This window comes from Tarenaya hassleriana, unplaced genomic scaffold (assembly GCF_000463585.1).
Source record: "Tarenaya hassleriana unplaced genomic scaffold, ASM46358v1 Cleome27, whole genome shotgun sequence".
NCBI lineage: Eukaryota > Viridiplantae > Streptophyta > Magnoliopsida > Brassicales > Cleomaceae > Tarenaya > Tarenaya hassleriana.
Genome location: NW_010965946.1, coordinates 1,020,941 through 1,038,178, shown reverse-complemented (window position 1 = coordinate 1,038,178; position 17,238 = coordinate 1,020,941). Strand labels below are relative to the sequence as shown.

General features: G+C 40.7%; 4 protein-coding genes across 5 annotated transcripts; 1 reads left to right on the top strand and 3 right to left on the bottom strand.

Annotated features, from left to right (window-relative positions):
• Positions 1-536: 536 nt before the first annotated feature.
• Positions 537-3,368, bottom strand: LOC104817274 (shaggy-related protein kinase beta). The gene is made up of 14 exons (XM_010546389.1): positions 3,327-3,368; positions 3,084-3,176; positions 2,825-2,965; positions 2,611-2,706; positions 2,446-2,505; positions 2,048-2,320; positions 1,886-1,960; positions 1,759-1,815; positions 1,527-1,667; positions 1,384-1,434; positions 1,212-1,307; positions 1,044-1,127; positions 867-969; positions 537-794 (listed from the first exon to the last, which is right to left on the bottom strand). The coding sequence occupies exons 2-14, from the start codon at positions 3,144-3,146 to the stop codon at positions 718-720; spliced, it is 1,317 nt and encodes a 438-aa protein (XP_010544691.1). The 5' UTR covers positions 3,147-3,176; positions 3,327-3,368; the 3' UTR covers positions 537-717.
• Positions 3,369-4,389: 1,021 nt separating this feature from the next.
• LOC104817272 (homeobox-leucine zipper protein HDG1) lies at positions 4,390-8,571 on the bottom strand. Its single transcript, XM_019202969.1, is given in 10 exon segments — positions 4,390-4,958; positions 5,307-5,677; positions 5,762-5,927; positions 6,582-6,803; positions 6,931-7,032; positions 7,139-7,801; positions 7,881-7,998; positions 8,098-8,312; positions 8,388-8,450; positions 8,452-8,571. Coding segments are annotated over 10 exon segments (2,382 nt in total). The 3' UTR covers positions 4,390-4,616.
• A 4,706-nt stretch (positions 8,572-13,277) lies between these two features.
• Positions 13,278-15,009, top strand: LOC104817271 (F-box protein PP2-A13-like). The gene is made up of 3 exons (XM_010546386.2): positions 13,278-13,921; positions 14,013-14,131; positions 14,338-15,009. The coding sequence occupies exons 1-3, from the start codon at positions 13,607-13,609 to the stop codon at positions 14,774-14,776; spliced, it is 873 nt and encodes a 290-aa protein (XP_010544688.1). The 5' UTR covers positions 13,278-13,606; the 3' UTR covers positions 14,777-15,009.
• Positions 15,010-15,172: 163 nt separating this feature from the next.
• On the bottom strand, positions 15,173-17,211 carry LOC104817270 (peroxisomal membrane protein 11D). 2 transcript variants are annotated; one of them, XM_010546384.1, is made up of 8 exons: positions 17,117-17,211; positions 16,474-16,672; positions 16,310-16,384; positions 16,136-16,210; positions 15,966-16,046; positions 15,793-15,867; positions 15,527-15,718; positions 15,173-15,423 (listed from the first exon to the last, which is right to left on the bottom strand). In XM_010546384.1, the coding sequence occupies exons 2-8, from the start codon at positions 16,663-16,665 to the stop codon at positions 15,388-15,390; spliced, it is 726 nt and encodes a 241-aa protein (XP_010544686.1). In that variant the 5' UTR covers positions 16,666-16,672; positions 17,117-17,211; the 3' UTR covers positions 15,173-15,387. The 2 variants fall into 2 exon arrangements, with proteins under 2 accessions (XP_010544686.1, XP_010544687.1); XM_010546385.1 differs by having other exon boundaries at positions 15,527-15,700.
• Between the last annotated feature and the right edge of the window lie 27 nt (positions 17,212-17,238).

Below are 17,238 nucleotides of genomic sequence, written 5' to 3'. Positions count from 1 at the left end.
AGGATGGATTTGGCGTTTAGGGATTCGACGCGTAGCGTTCAGTGTCCGGAAAAAGAAGACCACGTGGTGCTGTTGTCGTCTTCGGCAACGACTTGGGAGAATTATGCAATCTCCGTTAAACGCATTATGATTATTATATCCAAATAAAATTTCCTTTGTTTCTTCCACTATTCTATATTTTTATTTCAATGGTTAATAAATTGATATTCTACTTAATTAGTAAAATAAACTATTGACCGGAAAAACGAGGAAAAAATATTATTGCTTCGTTTTGGGTTCAGAATAATTATATTTGGGTTTGGATATTTAGCTTCTAGAAAGATTTATAACGATTTTTTTTCTTATTTAATTCGTTTTTTCTATTAATAGAAATACTGATATTTTTATAAAAAAAAAAACATTTTTTATCCAATTCTAGTTTGAAATTTTCCACTTTAAAAAAAAAAAGTCATCAAAATCATCCTGTGGGGTTTATTATCAGAAAAAAAATTGATATGTATATATATGTATATGTATATACACATGCAGAAATCTCGTAGCAATAACGTTTTCCACCTTATACAGATAATTTCACATTGAGGAGGACAAGGAATCTTACAGCAACAAAACCTTAAAATCTTAAGCGTATAAAAAACCATAGAAGCTATCAGTTCTCCAAGAGGCTGGGAACTAAAGAGGAAGAGAGCTTTCTCGTTTCACTGTCCGAATCCTGAATCTTTACCCGAAACTTGTTCGTTCCTTTGCATGCTCAGGGATTAGTCGTTGACGCAATTCAACAGATGCGCCTTCCAGTTCTGCAAGATTCCATTTCAGTTTTTTGGTGAAGAGAAGCTTATATATATACAGTGAAAACTTAACTAACTAACCTTGAGCTGTGAAATCAAACAATGGAGGCATGGCTCGGCCGTTTGGCAAACAAGCCCTCGGGTCTCTCAGATCATCAAAGAACGGGTGAGCGCATGCTTCCAACTGAAAACCAGGATCCATTTTCAGACAGAGAAGGCTTCAGACAATGACATTAACTGAAGACTGTAATATCTTACTGCTGTGCATCTTATGTTTGGTGAATACTGCAGCAGTCTCGAAGCAAGATCCACTGCTTCTGGCGGCAACTGCCTGAGAAAGATCTGGTGAACATGGAACTTAAGATCAAGAAAAATGTCTTTAAAATCAAATGACGATAAACCCATCATCGTTCTTTGGAACTTTACCTTGTGCCACGGTTGAGCTTTCAGTTGAGGGAACTTAAAGTCATTGTAACGAGGATTCATGTGCCTTATCTCTTCTCTGGTCGGTGCCCCCAATATCTGAGATTTGCACCCAAAAAAGAAAGATCAAATCCCGAGAAGATCGGTATAAACACCAAGGCGACAGCAAAGTTACCTTAATGATCTCCACCAACTGATCGACGTTGCTCTCACCGGGGAACAGAGGCTACGGACATTATCAAGGTGCAGATAAAGATTAACATTCAAGAAACAGAGCAAAACGGAGGTGAAAGTGAATCCATGAAAAGGGTTTTTCACCTGTCCAAGTAGTAGCTCGCCCATTACACAACCTGCAGACCACATATCTATCGTAGTCGTGTACTCTGTTGCTCCAAAGATGAGCTCTGGAGCTCTGTAGTAACGCGAACATATGTACGATATGTTCGGTTCTCCTGGAACCTTATGACAAGATTACATCATGAACTTAACCCCTTTATCACCCACCAGTGAATCTAAATCTCTGTAAAGACAGAGAGAGAGAGAGACGTACCAATATCTTCGCGCTCCCGAAGTCACATATCTTTAGCTGATGGGTATGAGGATTGACCTGCACAATGCAAAGGGATCACCCGAGTTAACGAAGAGCGAGAATTACCCTCCAAGTTTCAAGTGCTAACCAATAGATTTTGCGGCTTGATGTCGCGGTGGCAAACTCCGACTACTCGGTGCATATAGTTCAAAGCGCGACAAATCTGGTTAAAAGGGCAAAAAGCATAAGAATCACACAAGAAAACTCTTGGGAGACATTTTTTTTTTATTTCAAAAGCTTCCAACTTCACCTGATAAGTGTAGAGCTTGACAAAAATCAAAGGCATGTGATGGTTCATCTTGGTGTAGTGCCTCGAGGCTCGGTACACAGTCTCGGGTACGTATTCGAGAACGAGGTTAAGGTAAAGCTCGCCTTTCTCTGTGGTCGAGAAGAACGAATTCTTAAGCTCGACGATGTTGGAATGATGCAGCATTCTCATTATCTGAAGTTCTCTGTTTTTGTATCTATTGTCCTGCAACACCTTCTTGATAGCTACTCTTTCTCCCATCTCCAGCCACTTTGCCTGCATCATCGTCGCCCAATGCCCACTCAAAACGCCAATGAAATAACACACACACATATATATGTATGTATGCATGTGTATAGATATGTCTGCCTTAATAATCTTGGTAACTGGTTCTGTACTACCTGGAAAACAACGCCGAAGGAACCAGTGCCAACAACATGTTCAGATCTGTAAGAGAAGGTCTGGAAGCAACATTGTTAGAACAATCATCAGGAAGATCAGTTGACGAAAACAGAATCATGTCACAGATCATGAAATGGGTAAACAAGATATAATCAATCAATCACCTGGTCTCGCTGACCATTCAGACCCTTCTTTCTCACTGTAATAATCCTCCCAGATTCTGCCCCATTGCCCTTGATGACGCCACTGTCCTTGTTATCCTGTGTATCGCCATGAAGAAATCTCTCTCAGACAAAAGCTGTTTCTTACACATATATGCACGTGAATGTATAGAAGACGTTCAAAATTTTCAGAAGCAGAGAGCGAGAGGACCCCCACCTTGCAGCCCGAATTTTCTGCGGGGGCAGCAGTTTCTCGCGTTTTCTCGGCATTTCTCTCGGACGACGTCGTGTCTGCTGTAGATGCTGATACTTGGCGATCTTGATCGATATCCGGTCTTGTCGGTCCGGCATCCCCTGTCTGGGAACGAGAGATTAATCAAATTTTTACACGGAATGCTCGAGAACCCAGCAATGTATCTGCCTTGCAATGCAAGAAAAAGAATCCATTTTCGCAGAATTTGGAAATTGGAACTTACGAGATCAGAAGAATCGGAGGTACGCCCAGAGGCAAAGCTCTTCAGCCTACGCAACACATTCATCGTTGCAGATTTCAAAAGACCATTGATTTTCTGGGAAAAAAAACTTAAACCGGTATCAGAATCAACCTCACGAGAAGAGGAGAGAGAGAGAGACAGGCGAGCTCGAGTTTCTCTCTCCCCCCTTCTCCTCCTCCGTTGTCAAATCCAGAAACAGAGAAACGAAATCGACAAGAACAGTACCTCTCTCTCTCTCTACAGATACTCCCTCTCTCTCTACAGAGGCTCCCCCTCTCTCTCTATCTATATATACACATATACGTCTATATATATATCTGTCTCTCTGGAAACAGCTGAACCAGACTCGCTTGGATACGTCGTGGTCAAAGCACCCAATCATACTGAGCCTTAATTTCCGTACAAACGTCAACTATAAATTACGACCGTCGATTGCTGATCCTATACAATATCCGACGGCAGAGATATAATCTCCTGAACCAACCTTACGAAATTACTAATATAGCCTAGACAATTCGGGGTTTTTACGAAGCCGAGGGATTCTAGATGAGAATCTAGATCGACGCGCGCGGAATATTCGGAAATTTGACTGTTCGTTTGACCCTTCTTTCCGCCGTTTTATTATTTTATAATTTCTTTTCTTAATGGATTTTGTCATTTCTTTCATTTAGTTACATGCAACAAAAGATTATATTACCCAAAAAAAAAGCATTTATTTCGTGCGGAAGAAATTCTATATTATCATGTTCACATGTACAGATAACGATTTATATATATGAATATATATATATATTGTTACATTCCCACATAAAGTAAAGGAAAAATGTAATGATTTGATTCATTTGACCGATGGTGAGACAATGGTACGTTGTGATTCAGTGAAATAACAACAAATGGATATCATATTGGGCCTTGAGTGAATTTAGAGTATCATACTTAGATATTGGGCTTATCGTACAGCAAGTAGGCTCATCCACGTGTCATATATGTCATCCAAATTTTACACATGTATAACAATTAAACATAGCGTAATTAACACGTGGGCCGATTAATTAAACTAATGTGCATCATCGAAAGAGTTGCTTTATTTTTATTTTGGTTTGGTAAAAAAAAAATGGTCCAAAACTACCGTATTAAATTGGAACCGAACGTTTTGTATCCTCCCACAAAATATTTTTTTGTATGTACCGAACTTGTGAAACCTTCTGTTATTAAGAAAAACAATACAAATGAATAGAGACATAATAAAAATATGATAAGTATTTAATTATCTATATAATTAGTCGAATAGATTAAACTCCTAGATAACACATCGATATTTCAACGAATTGTAATGCCATGCATAGGGATTACAATTGCATGTATGCCCTCATTTCTCTAAATCACCATTCTCATATCTCCGAATGATTTCGACATAAAAATCATTCCCCAAAAATCAAATATACATTTGTCGAGTCAATACCCGAACCATCAACACCGTTCGCCGGTTCGTTCTTGACTCAAGAAACCCCGTTTTCAGCAGCTAAGAGCCGCTCTGATCTTCTGGACGGTGCACGATATCAGGTTGTTAACGGTGTCCACTGACTCCACCGTCAGCTTTGCCGTCGGCAAACTGTTCACCAGTATCTGGAAGGCCACCGTCAGTAACGACCCTCCTTCGCCGTCCGTTCGTCCGGCGCCGCTGTCGGGTAGGATGGCGAAGCCGGAGGGGAGCAACGCCACGTAGGCAGAGTCCCCGCCGTTCATGACGACGTGCATGGCCGGGATGTCGACGGGTGCGTACACCACAAGAGCCCCGGCCGGGTCTATGGACGTCTCCTGCAGTATCAGCATGCTGCTCTCGTTCGCATTCATCGCCTGGAATCCCCACAGGGGCAAATTGGGCAATACACGATTTAATCTCGAGGAACAATAATGCAGAGAGAAAGATTTATTTTTTTAAAAAAAAGGTCAGAGCCAAAAAAGCGAGTAAAAAGGTCGGAAATGTCCTATTTATTTTGACTATTTTTTTTTTTCCAAAAAAAAAGACACGTCCTTCTACTTTGTCCTTTTCCAATCATACAGGACGACAAGATTCATAGGACTCTGTGTCACACACGTCATTTCCACACCCAACATAGATACTGTATAGCTATATAGACAGAAATCATCATAATGATTATGATATATATATATATATACACATGATGGGAGATGAGTGCTTACACTGACGCGGAGGAGGGAGACGCAGTTGGAGTGGTCTTGGCCCTTGGCAATGTGGGCCATCTCCTGCATGGGGCCACCGTTTGATAATATATCCCACTCGGACCTTAGCCGCTCGTCCCTTAGGAAGTCGAAGAGCCTCCGAGGCGCCGTCTCGGGCAGCCACACGGACGTGGCGGCGCTCAGGACGATACCCGGAGGCTCGCCGGGGTCGTCCACACTCTTCCTCGTCATTATCCTCACGTCCTCGTCGATGTTCCCCACGTTCAGTTGGCTCCATTTCTGAGCCGAAGACGCGCACACGCCGCCGCAGAAGTTGTCCGTCATCCTCTGCGCCAGCTTCAGCATGCTCTTCCTCCCGCTTGAGCTTATGGCTGCTTTCCTCCGCAGATATGGTCCATTAGTTATAAAATGACCGTATGGTTATTGAGAAACTATGAAAGGGGAGAAGTTATTACGAGAATGGTCTGGGGAGGAGGACATGAGGATGGTGAGGAACTCGCACTGGCGTTGGAGAGAGGTCACCCACCGGTGCGCTCCAAACGCCAAGCCGCATCTGACTAAGGGGCGGTACGTGTGGTGAATCTGGCTCTCGTCGTACTCCGCATGCTCCACCCACGTCACCTGCAAAAACAACATTTCATTTCTTGGTTTTTTTTAGAAGAGAGAGAACACAAAATCCAATTTAGATTATATTAACCCAAGGATCGTTGGCATCTTAACTTATATATATATATATATATATACAAGAAACGACATGAAATTTAATGTGGGCGTAGGCATATGTGAGATTTAGATGCTTCTATTCTATGCATTAAAATAATGTAATCTTCCCGGCGTTCTATTCTATGAAATTTCGATTAAACTAAACCCCAACCCCATCAGATTCAGACATCCATACAGAACCTCTTAGATTCTCTCAATATTTTTTTAAAAGATTTTCGGACAGAACGAGGAGCTTAGCTTAGTATCATAGAGTAAAGTGCACTAAAAGACGGTCAACGGGGAGTGCGGTTGGAACATCGAGGGATGTGAACAGCGTGAATGCTTTACAGTCAAATAGAAAGTACCATCGAAAGTGTAATCAACCAAAAAAGGCACCTATGGGAAAGTCAGCATTAGGACATGACAAAAGCTTCGTGAGATCCGTGAGACGACCAACTCCTTTGTTGTGCAACAAAACAAAACCCACCCCATGATTTTCTCTCCTCTCTCTCCCCTTTATTCTCATGTAAAAAAATAATATTTTTACTTTGGGATGGCGGTAAAAAATCATACCTTGGAGTAGCCATTGGGCATGTCTTGAACAAGGCAACCGGAAGGAAGCCTTCTGCAGCTAGGCGACCCGGACACGGTTGCGGCCGAGCTGTCTCTTATGGCACCATCGATGGAGACGTCCACCACTGCCCACACACCCTCCGCCTGCTGCTTGCAGAACCGCAGGAAGCTCACTCGTCGAGCTGGCACGAGTGGGGACAGCAGCTGAAGCTCCGCTTGCATCTATACACACCCCGACCAAACAAAGGAGAAAGTGTCATGTCGGGTCCTTCCCCATATGTTGCATTTGCATATGAACAAAAATCTCCGATCTCGAGTGAAACGCAATGTAACAGCTACGCATATATACCAGCTGAAGAGCGCCGCTTCGTGTCCCTCCCACGCCGCTAGAGATGATTTCTGTGGTCGAAGTTCTTGCAATCATACACGGAAACATATCTGCCCATCGTTCCTACCAAATGAATAAATATTATAAGCGGGTAAATAATCAAACTTTTGTTGTGTCAAATGTGAAAAAATAGAACAATCGGAGCATTTCATGTTAATGGAGTACAGACCGAGTCCATCAAGGTCTCGACGAGGGCCAAGCTGTTGATGATGACCATCCCGACCTCTCTAGAAGCTTCCAACACGAACCCTTCTCGTTTCGGTCCGACACAAGACGAGAAAGTCCTGTCGTACTCATCGCGGTTAAGCACTTCGCGTCCGCACTCGGAGCTTCTCACCCAAAGTGGCTCTCGCGCTTGCGCCATCTTCACAAGCTCGTCCATGGCGGATAATGCCAGCTCCAGATACATCGGTCTATGTTCCAGTCCAGTGACATTCACGGCATTAGCCGACGGCGGTCGGGTCACCGGAGCCAAGCTGGCGCCGGGGACCGAAATCTCAAATCCAGCGTTAGCGGCGAGGCTGAAACCGGCGTTTGAGCCGACACCGAGCTCGAGAGCGGAGTCGGGCAAGGGATGTGAGGCGGAGACGGATGGAATGGGACGGCCGAGGAATTTTCCGGCTAAGGCACAGACGCGGTCGAGTTCGTCTTTGAGGCGAGCATTCTCGATTCTGAGATGTTGTTCCTCGAGGCACACTTCGCCGAGCACGGCGGGTCCGCCGCAATTGCCGCATATTGGGTTCCTCATGGCCTCGCGTATCGACATGTTCTCCGACCGGAGCTTGTCGTTTTCATGACGCAACAAAGAGTTCTCGTGGCGCTCCAGTTGTGTCTGCCGAAAAACCAGCAATCAAAATCAGAAACCAAAAAAGAAAAAAAAAACACAAGCAACCAGATGCACGGGACCGAACCTTCATCTGGGTGCGGCGGTTCTGGAACCAGAATTTGATCTGTCGAGGGTCCAAGCTAAGCCGACGGCTGAGTTCGAGCCGCTGTTTCTCATCGGGGTGAGGGCACTCCTTGAAAACCCTAAAACACCCATTAACCAAAAAATTGTGAGAAGACGAATCAATAGACCAAACAAACAATCATGATTGTTAGAGTTAAAAAAAAAACAGAAGTGGGTACGATTCGAGTTCTTGTATTTGCTGGGGAGTGTGTCGGTGGTATCTCTTCTTCCGGGGAGGCCTATCGGCGGCATCATGGTCGTCGCCGGAGAATCCTTCGGCATTATCGCTGCCAGATCTACTCTCCGGTTCCTCTTCTCTACTCCGCCTAATTGCACTCACCTCGATACTCTCGCTCCCTCTCGCCACCGCTCCGTTGTTTTCTACGTTCATTTGCTGCGGCGATTTTCAGAAAACAAAAACCCCATAAAGAGAAGGCAAAAGAGGAGAGAAGAGAGAGAGAAGCCGTACGAGGCCAAGGGAGAGGCCGGGAGAGGAGAACATGGACTTGGCGAGAGGAGGGACAAGATCACCACGGTTGGGGGGGAGCAATAGCACCGGCCGCTGAAGGAGACAAGTGGTTGCCGTACGAGATGTGGGGAAGGAGCCTGGCGCCGCCGCCTGAGAAACCATCGAGGAATCCGCTGAAACTCATGAAATCGAAGGTGAAGGAAGAAAAATGGTATTTACCCAGAGTCCAGAGAATCTCTAGAAACCTGGCAGGGACGAGGGAAGGAGGCAACGAAGAAACCGGACCCCACTCTCTCCACCACCACCTCTCAGTTGTGTCTAGACCAGAGGGAAACGGGAAAAAAGCCCTAACCGCAGAGGCTTGTCGCTTCGGTGCATGTCCATGAATGGGAGACTGAGAGAGAAAGAGAGAGAGAGACAAGCCAAAGGAAACGACGGAAGGCGTTTCCAGATTTGTTCTCACGGAGAGAGAGAGAGAGAGAGAGAGAGAGAGGATAGAAAGGGAAGGAAGGAGATGTGGAGTCATCGAAGCCTTACAAATGAATACTTCCAGAAAAGGCCGATTGACTCTCCACTCTGATTTGTGCCAAAAAGTCCACTCGCCTCTTTATTTACGGTCTTGCCCCTTCTGCCGTATCTGTCCCCACCCCGTTTTTTATTTTATTTTATTTGGGTTTTGGGTGAATTACATAATATCCCGTAAGATATCATTAATTAATTTATATATATATGGTTACTTGTTGGGGGATATACAATGATCAACGCCCACGTGATTATATGATTGATTACATGGTCCGTATTCCATATCCGGCGGAATCCAAACTTCCATCCCCTGATAAAAATATCAACTCTATCTGTCGATTGATTAATCTTTTCGACCCACCACCGGAAAAAAGGGCAAATCATTTGAGTGATTGTTTCATTATAATATATAATAATAATACACAAAAGATGAAGTTGCCCAACGCTTACAATTTCTAAAACAATCGAAACCATTTATTGATCCAAACAAAAGATGAAGTTGATATATTAGATGCTGGGCCGAAGAAAAACCCAATTTGTCGTTCAGGACTCTGGCCCATTAAGCCCGTTAATATTTTCCCAAATGGTTCTAAGCTTCCAAACGCCGAAGTCAGACCTTTTATAAGTTTATGGAAGTATTGCTATAATAGTTAACCTTAAGTTTATTTAGAAATGTCTTATTAGAAATGATTTAAAATTATTTCAAATTCCGAAAGAACTAATTCAAGATCAAAATGAGTGAAAACGAATAATTCATTCGAACAACGATCTTTAATAAAGTTGAAATTAAAACGATGTTAAAGTCGATGATTTTGATGCTGTAATAGTTAATTTTATATGTTGGTCCAATGATTTTTTGTTCACCAAACATAACTCATTTATTGGAAAACAAGAACAGAATCAACGGAACTATTCCCTATTTCGCTTTTAGATACGACGTCGTTCTCAAGCTTCCAATCGAATATATCATTGATAAATGTAATCCGTTGCCATCCATCGTTATTTCAACTTCAATATTCAACCAAACATTAAATAAAATATGAGGGGTAATCTCTCTCACATCCATTAACTGTAACATTATATTTGATAATCCGTTATTTAAATTATGTTCCAACATGCTTCGTCCTAAACTGCGACAAAAAAAAAGGTATAAATATTAGGTTTCGATTATAACCTTTATATGTATATGTCGTATATTTATTTGCTGTAATAAATAAAACTAGTTTTCTATAACAGATTCTGAATTTTTTTTCCATTGTAACACGTCATTTATAAGTTGATAAAGTACTCAATTGTTCTCGGTCTTATGATAACACAATCAATGTTTTATTTACACTGATATATGAAAAAATAAATATTGGAACTATTAAATCGGATAATGATCGAATTTAAATAATAATAATAATAATTCTGGCTATAAAAAGGTAGGAAATATATGATTGGGACGGGCTTAAGTGGATGACGTGGAGGATGGTAGCCACTGATTTGTCTCCACGTAAGCAAAACTGTGCGGAGAACTAAAATTTAGTTGTGATTGGTTACCACGTAAGCAAAGTGGATAAAAGCTGACGTGTCCGACAAGAAGGGCAGATGTCGTCTTCCTGGATTCGATTTCTTTCACTTGTCAAAAGAACCCGCCTATATATACACACATATTAACAAATATATGCAACGCCAACACCACTAATCGAAATTAATTCTATCAGATACTATCAATTTATTTGGTCGCCTTTCTATTTTATTTATGGAGTTCTTGGTTAAGTGTGACAAAAAAATGTTGTATTTTGCAAAGTATGACAAAATAGTTATGACCTTTGCAAACTATATCTTTTTATAATTTTTTGACAAAACTATCGTATAATTTCAATATTGTCATTTAGCGTCCTAAAAAATATGCAATATAAAAAGCAGATTTTTTTGTAAACTGTGTAATTCGGGAAAGCTGTTTTTCATGCGGGAGAGACTGTTTTTATCCGGGAGAACTGTTTTCCATCCAGGAGAGTCTGTTTTTTATCCGGGAGAACTGTTTTTTCGTCCGGGAGAGTCTTTTTTTTGTCCGGGAGAACTGTTTTTCGTCCGTGAGAGTCTGTTTTTTGTCCAGGATAACTGTTTTTGTTCGGGAGAGTTTGTTTTTATCCGGAAGAATTTTTTTTTGCCCGGGAGAACTGTTTTTTGTCCGGGATGATTTTTTTTGTCCGGAAAAATCTGTTTTTCGTTCGGAAAAATTTGTTTTTTTTGTTCGAAAGAACTGTTTTTTCGAGGGAGTTGTTTTTCGTTCGGGAGTGTATATTTTTTGTCCAAATAAAAAATAATTCTCATGTATAAAAAAAATGTTTTTCATATAAAAAACATTTTTTCCCCGATGAAAACAATTCTCTAAAAAAAGTATTCTCCCAAACGAAAATAGACTTTTTCGGATAAAAAATATTTCTTTCGGATAAAAAAAAGTATTTCCCGAATGAAAAAATAATTTTTTCGGACGAGAAACAGTTCTTCTTGATAAAAAAAATTTTATTTTTTTCGTATACAAAAACAGTTAAACCAAATAAAAACAGATTCTTACATATGGAAAATAATTATTCCGGATGAAAAAAACAGTTTTTCGAGATAACATAGTTTCTGAATAAAATATATTTTTTATGCTGTAATTTTTTTGAAATGTTTAATGGCAATATTGAAATTATACAATAAAGTAAGGGTATTTTTGTCAAAAATTTATAAAAGGTATAGTTTGCAAAGGAAGGAAAAAAAAAGATATAGATTTCTAATGACGTGACATTTTTGGATACTGGTGTAAATTTTCTCTTTATTTATTATTATGTAGAACTAACTGGTCATGTAATGATGATGACATTTATAAATATGGTGGGGAAAAAAATAGTATCACAATAATGTTAGCAAAACATTCGTTTATTAGTTTATTTTCTAGAGGATATTAAACATATACCATTTGTTTCTTATAATTAATTCGCGGTCCTTGATAGAAAATGTAAATAGTTTTATGTCGAAATTAAAGCCATTACATGTGGAATCTAATGGTGACAAGTCGTATGTATACACATATACATACATGCAATTTAAAATTCTTAATGACGTGGAACTGGAACTATATGCAGTGTTTTATAATGAACCGTTGAATGATTATTGGATTACGATGCCTAAAAGGTCCCAATGTGTAATTTTAAATGTTGTATAGATAATGTACATGCGTCATACATGTAATGTGTGTGTATATATATATATATATACACTAACACTATACACATGGTTTTACATTGACTGATTCATGGATGATGTCGTGTAAAGGTTAGGGACCTGTAACATGTGACCGCATGGATACAATTTATGTGGCATGCGATATCATTGAACGAGTTTATGCGTTATACGTACCGTTCAAATGATCATAAAAGAGTACAAATATATATCGAGTGATAATATTGTATTTAGAAAATAAATAAAACAAAATAATAATGTATTTACAAAATAAATATGGATCAAATTTAAATATATTAACCAAAATAATAATAATACAAATATAATAGAAGAGAAAAAGTTGCTAGTGATGCATGTGGTGGGTCTGTAATTATTTACTATTTTTAAAACAAAACCGGCCGAAAAGCGGACGCATCTTTCTTATTCTGGTTAAACAAGACATATAGTGACAGTCATCACCATCTTTTATTTTTTATAAAATTAATTGTGTATTCATCACAATAATATTATCCGCTAATTACCACAATTATTATATAATTCGTTAAATTACTGAATATGTGATTAAAGCTTGTATTCTCTACGTATGAGAAATATATAACGTGGACGCCTGTGACTTCTAATTAATTATTTGGTACTATACTGCTTTATTTTATTAATAAATCTAATATATTCGACCACGTCTATTCATTTATATAATTTATGCGAAGGACTCTGCTCAAAACAAAATGGATAAAGTGGGCTCGACAACGGATGTATAAGATTCACCAAACTCGAAAGGCAAAATTATTTATAACGTGTGCTGAATATATTCCACGTCACTTATTACCTTTTTCCGCATTTAAAAAATAAATCAATAAATGCAGCAGAAAGTTCCGTATTTTCTAATGATATAATATGCAAATTGAATACGTATATATGTACACTGTTGAGTGAGCGGATAAGATCCCACTTTCGGCCACCTCATTCTGCTTTGTCTCTGAATCGAATGCTCCCCCATCTGTCGTGTCTTTACCCCGACACGATTCGGGGCCTTTCACTTTGCCTCCACAAATTTTATTTTATTTTTTAATTTTCGGTAAGAAAAATACTATATTGTAACTGTAGTAATTACACCCTCAACAAATATACTGTTCATATGTGTGTATATATATATATGTATATAGTTTTAGAGGAATTGACTTTGAATATTTCCACAAATCGTGCTGTCGTAATGGGTGATCGTATGATGGACGAAGCCTAGGTTATCTGCTTCCATTATATATGTGTTGTGTGTACTTCGGCTACGTACGAGACATCATCTCTTCCGGAGGAAAACCCAAGTTCGGACCTTTGCGCCTTTTCCTTCTTTTCTTTTTTTGGGGATTTTTTCGGAGCCCTACAGATCGACGATTCTCCGCGGCCATGCAATCGAGATTCATATTTAGGGTTTTGGTCGACGTCCCTTGATACGGAGGTTCCATTTCTGGGCTCGGGTTGTTGATGCGATGGGCGCGAACATCTCGGGCGGTTCGGCGGAGTTTGGTCGGAACGGCGGCGGTGTTCGCCTGGTCGATGTGCCGGAGAATTGTGTGGCGTTGATAATGATGCGGCTCGACCCGCCGGAGATCTGTCGATTGGCTCGTCTCAACAGGGTCTTCCGTCGCGCGTCGTCGGCCGATTTCATATGGGAGGCCAAATTGCCTCCGAATTACAAAGTGATTGCACGGAAGGTGTTCGACGAAAATACTCTGAAGAAATTGAGGAAGAAAGATCTTTACGCCAGGCTTTGTCGGCCCATCCCCTTCGACGGCGGCACAAAGGTTGAAACTTTGATTCATTTTCTCTGTCTCTAGGTCCTCTTTTCTTCTTCCTGTTTTAGATTTTAATTGACGAAGTTTGAATCTTTGGCAGGAATTATGGATAGATAAAAACACGGGTCGTCTTTGTTTGTCGATTTCTTCCAAGGCGTTGAGGATCACCGGGATTGATGATCGGAGATACTGGAGTCATATCCCAACCGATGAATCTAGGTTCTTTTCCTTTTTCACAACTTAATGGTCAACATGCGTTTCTTTCTTGAAATGTCTGGTAAAGACATTCCAAAAATGGTTGAAATGTGTCCTAAATTCTTTAGATGGTAATTATATCAAAGTTAATACGTAATCACGATCATGTTAGTTTGGAGACTATTGGATTTCTTTTGGTATGTATAAAGACTTGAATAGTTTGTGTGCAGATTCCAGTCAGTTGCATATGTTCAACAAATATGGTGGTTTGAAGTAGAAGGGGAGTTTGAGATCCAGTTTCCATCTGGAACATACAGCCTTTTCTTCCGTATACAGCTCGGCAGGACATCAAAGAGACTGGGGCGAAGGATCTGCAACTCAGAACACATCCACGGATGGGATGTAAAACCTGTCAGGTTCCAGCTTGCAACTTCAGACAGCCAACAAGCAGTTTCTCAATGTTATCTTAGCAACAATCATGGAAACTGGGTTCACTATCACGTGGGAGATTTCATAGTCGAAGATTCAGATTCGTCAACGAAGATCAAATTCTCGATGTCCCAGATCGATTGCACTCACACGAAAGGTGGGCTTTGTGTAGATTCTGTCTTGGTGCTACCGGTTGAAGGTGCAAAAGAGATTCTTGGCATAGAACAGTTTTGTAGATAGTGAGATGTATTATTTGTAAAGGATGAGAATCTTTTCAGGGTGAAAAAGGGTCAGATCATCCCATTGGGTTTTGGGTTCGGATGATCTCCAAGATCTATGGAACTTCTACACGGTTTTTTTTGTCTTGGGAACTTGTACATGTTCTCATGGTTGGGGGGTTTTGTCTGTAGCCACCACAAGGTCCGTTTGTTAATACAGTTTTCCCAGCTTGTTCTGCAGCAGTTGCATGGATTCGGGTTAGTTATTTTCAAGGTTTTTTTTTTATCAAATTATTCAATCACGCAAAATATCGATTGAAAAACCCGTTATCACAGGCAAATCGCAAATGCATCAATGATGGCATTCATCAAGTGCGGAGCTTTTGGTGGTATTCAGTCTCGAAAGCCAAAATCAACATATCTTATGATCAAATACTTTTATTATTATTATTATTATTATCATTCCTGCAAAAGTGTATCACGATGTGTAACAGCAGCAAATTACTAAAAGACCAACAGAGAGGAGAGACTTCTGTTCCGAGGCGACCTTACACAGCAAAAGTTTTGCTTGCAGACTGCAGAGTAATGAATTCCGAACCAATTATTCAGACCAAACCCACATCTTCTTCAGCTTCAGGGTGTCTTGGCCTTTGGGCGAGGCGGGAGCAGCTGTTTACATTTGAAAAGAATAGTGGACAAACGTTACACGTATAGATGAGAGGAAAGCGTGTGAAACTTGAACAGGGGAGAGCAAGGTTCCGAGTTTGAGTACCTGATAACATGAAATGAGGGAAGTGACAAACCCGAAAGCGCCCGTGACACGAGGAGTGACCTTCTTAGGAGCCAGCTGAAGCAGACCAACAGCAACAACAATGTCCATGCCCGATTTAATCAGAGCCAGAGTCCTCTCGTTCGATTTTTGGTGCTTTGCACGGTACTGCTCGTTCTGCATTGCATTGTGAAACTGGAAATGAGTTCTTGAGACTATGTGGTGTGGAGATAGAAAGAGCTTTAGCGAGGAGAATGTCCTATTCTTACTTGATTCTTGTCGCCGCCCTTGAGTTCCTTTTCGATCTTCTTCATAGATGAAGACAGCCTTCCAAGCTCACCAATCTGATAGGGTTTTTTTACATACAAGCAAGCCGTGAAAACATGTATGTTTTAAGGGACAGAACTACAGATGGAAATTGTCGCTTGTTGAGGATACTAACCTCGACCAAGGTTGTACAGACAGAGGATCCCATCCAGCAGAAAAGTGATATGCGTCCAAGCAGTTCACTTCGTTCTTTGTTCTGTCACGAGACAAAGAATCTTAAGCCAATTCTAATGTTCTTCTCAGAACAGAGAACTTTGGAGTAACGAACAGGACATATCTTTTCACCTTATATATTCCTGATCTACCAAGCCAGACGATTTGATCGAGGAACAAGAAGGTAGACAGCAGGGCATTCTTGGACTGGAAGCATCATAGTAATCGATCAAACACAGATAGAAAAAGGGAGAATCTTGGTTCAGAAAACGTAATCGAGAGCTAATTCTAAGGATCTGTGTGAACCTTGCCGAGTAAAACAAGAGGGAGAGGAGTCCCTTTCGGCACAGGGCTGATAAGACCGTGCAAATCATTGACAAACTGCACATCAATAGCACATAATCAGTTCAACAAAAAATCACATATAACACAAGGAAAATGCAACATTGAAGCCATTCTCTTCTCTCTACCTTGAAAAGACGGAAAACTTTCCGGGCCAAACTGGTGGATTTGTCGACATTTTGGGCGGTGCCGGGCAATCCGCCGCTCAAGAATTTCGAGCCATACTGAATAGCCCTGCATAACTTATCCCTTGCTTCTGCCTTGTTCAGATACAGAACTATAAGGGCAAGCTCGGCTCTGGTGACATCTAATGTAGTCATATTCTGTCTGAAAATGATCAAACAGAACCCACACACTGAGGCTCCAACAGAGAAACAAAACAAATCACACGTATCATGTCTCGATTCTTATCCATCCGAAACAAAATAAAATGTTTAATCCTCTATCCTCAAAATAAACGCCAGAAACGCTGCCAACTCTCCTCAATTGATAGCGAATTTCAGCTTCCTATTAGTTTCGAGACGGGAAGCTTGCAGATTCTAAGCAGTGTTCCATTCGCCAAAACGCTTCAAGACGACGTTTAGTCCATGAATTCGGACAATCAAAGCTTTTCATCTAATCAGAGCCAGAAAAAAAAAACAACACGAACAGCGCAATCGAAAAGACACCGACAACAAATTCCGAACCACATGAAGCTACAAAAGGAGAAAAACGAAAACCCAATATTCAGACTCCCAAATTCAATATATATATATATACACATGTATATACCTTTTGCGATGAACGAAGATGATCTCCACCACGACCAGTGAGAATACGAATTTGAGAGCGATTCAGCCTTCAAATACGCAAACCCAGAAGCAAAAAAAAAAATTGGGGGGGGGGGGGGGGGA

Bases quoted from the DNA above. Each gene is read 5' to 3' on its own strand.
- LOC104817274 (XM_010546389.1), bottom strand. From the start codon at position 3,146: ATGAATGTGTTGCGTAGGCTGAAGAGCTTTGCCTCTGGGCGTACCTCC. The intron at 2,707-2,824 runs GTGGGGGTCCTC...GGCGATACACAG, and splicing joins CAGAAAATTCGGGCTGCAAG to GATAACAAGGACAGTGGCGT. The intron at 1,128-1,211 runs GTAAAGTTCCAA...CATGTTCACCAG, and splicing joins AAGCTCAACCGTGGCACAAG to ATCTTTCTCAGGCAGTTGCC.
- LOC104817271 (XM_010546386.2), top strand. From the start codon at position 13,607: ATGGGCGCGAACATCTCGGGCGGTTCGGCGGAGTTTGGTCGGAACGGC. The intron at 13,922-14,012 runs GTTGAAACTTTG...AATCTTTGGCAG, and splicing joins CCTTCGACGGCGGCACAAAG to GAATTATGGATAGATAAAAA. The intron at 14,132-14,337 runs GTTCTTTTCCTT...GTTTGTGTGCAG, and splicing joins ATCCCAACCGATGAATCTAG to ATTCCAGTCAGTTGCATATG.
- LOC104817270 (XM_010546384.1), bottom strand. From the start codon at position 16,665: ATGACTACATTAGATGTCACCAGAGCCGAGCTTGCCCTTATAGTTCTG. The intron at 15,868-15,965 runs GTTAGTATCCTC...AAACCCTATCAG, and splicing joins TCTGTACAACCTTGGTCGAG to ATTGGTGAGCTTGGAAGGCT. The intron at 15,719-15,792 runs GTAAGAATAGGA...ACTCATTTCCAG, and splicing joins AGGGCGGCGACAAGAATCAA to TTTCACAATGCAATGCAGAA.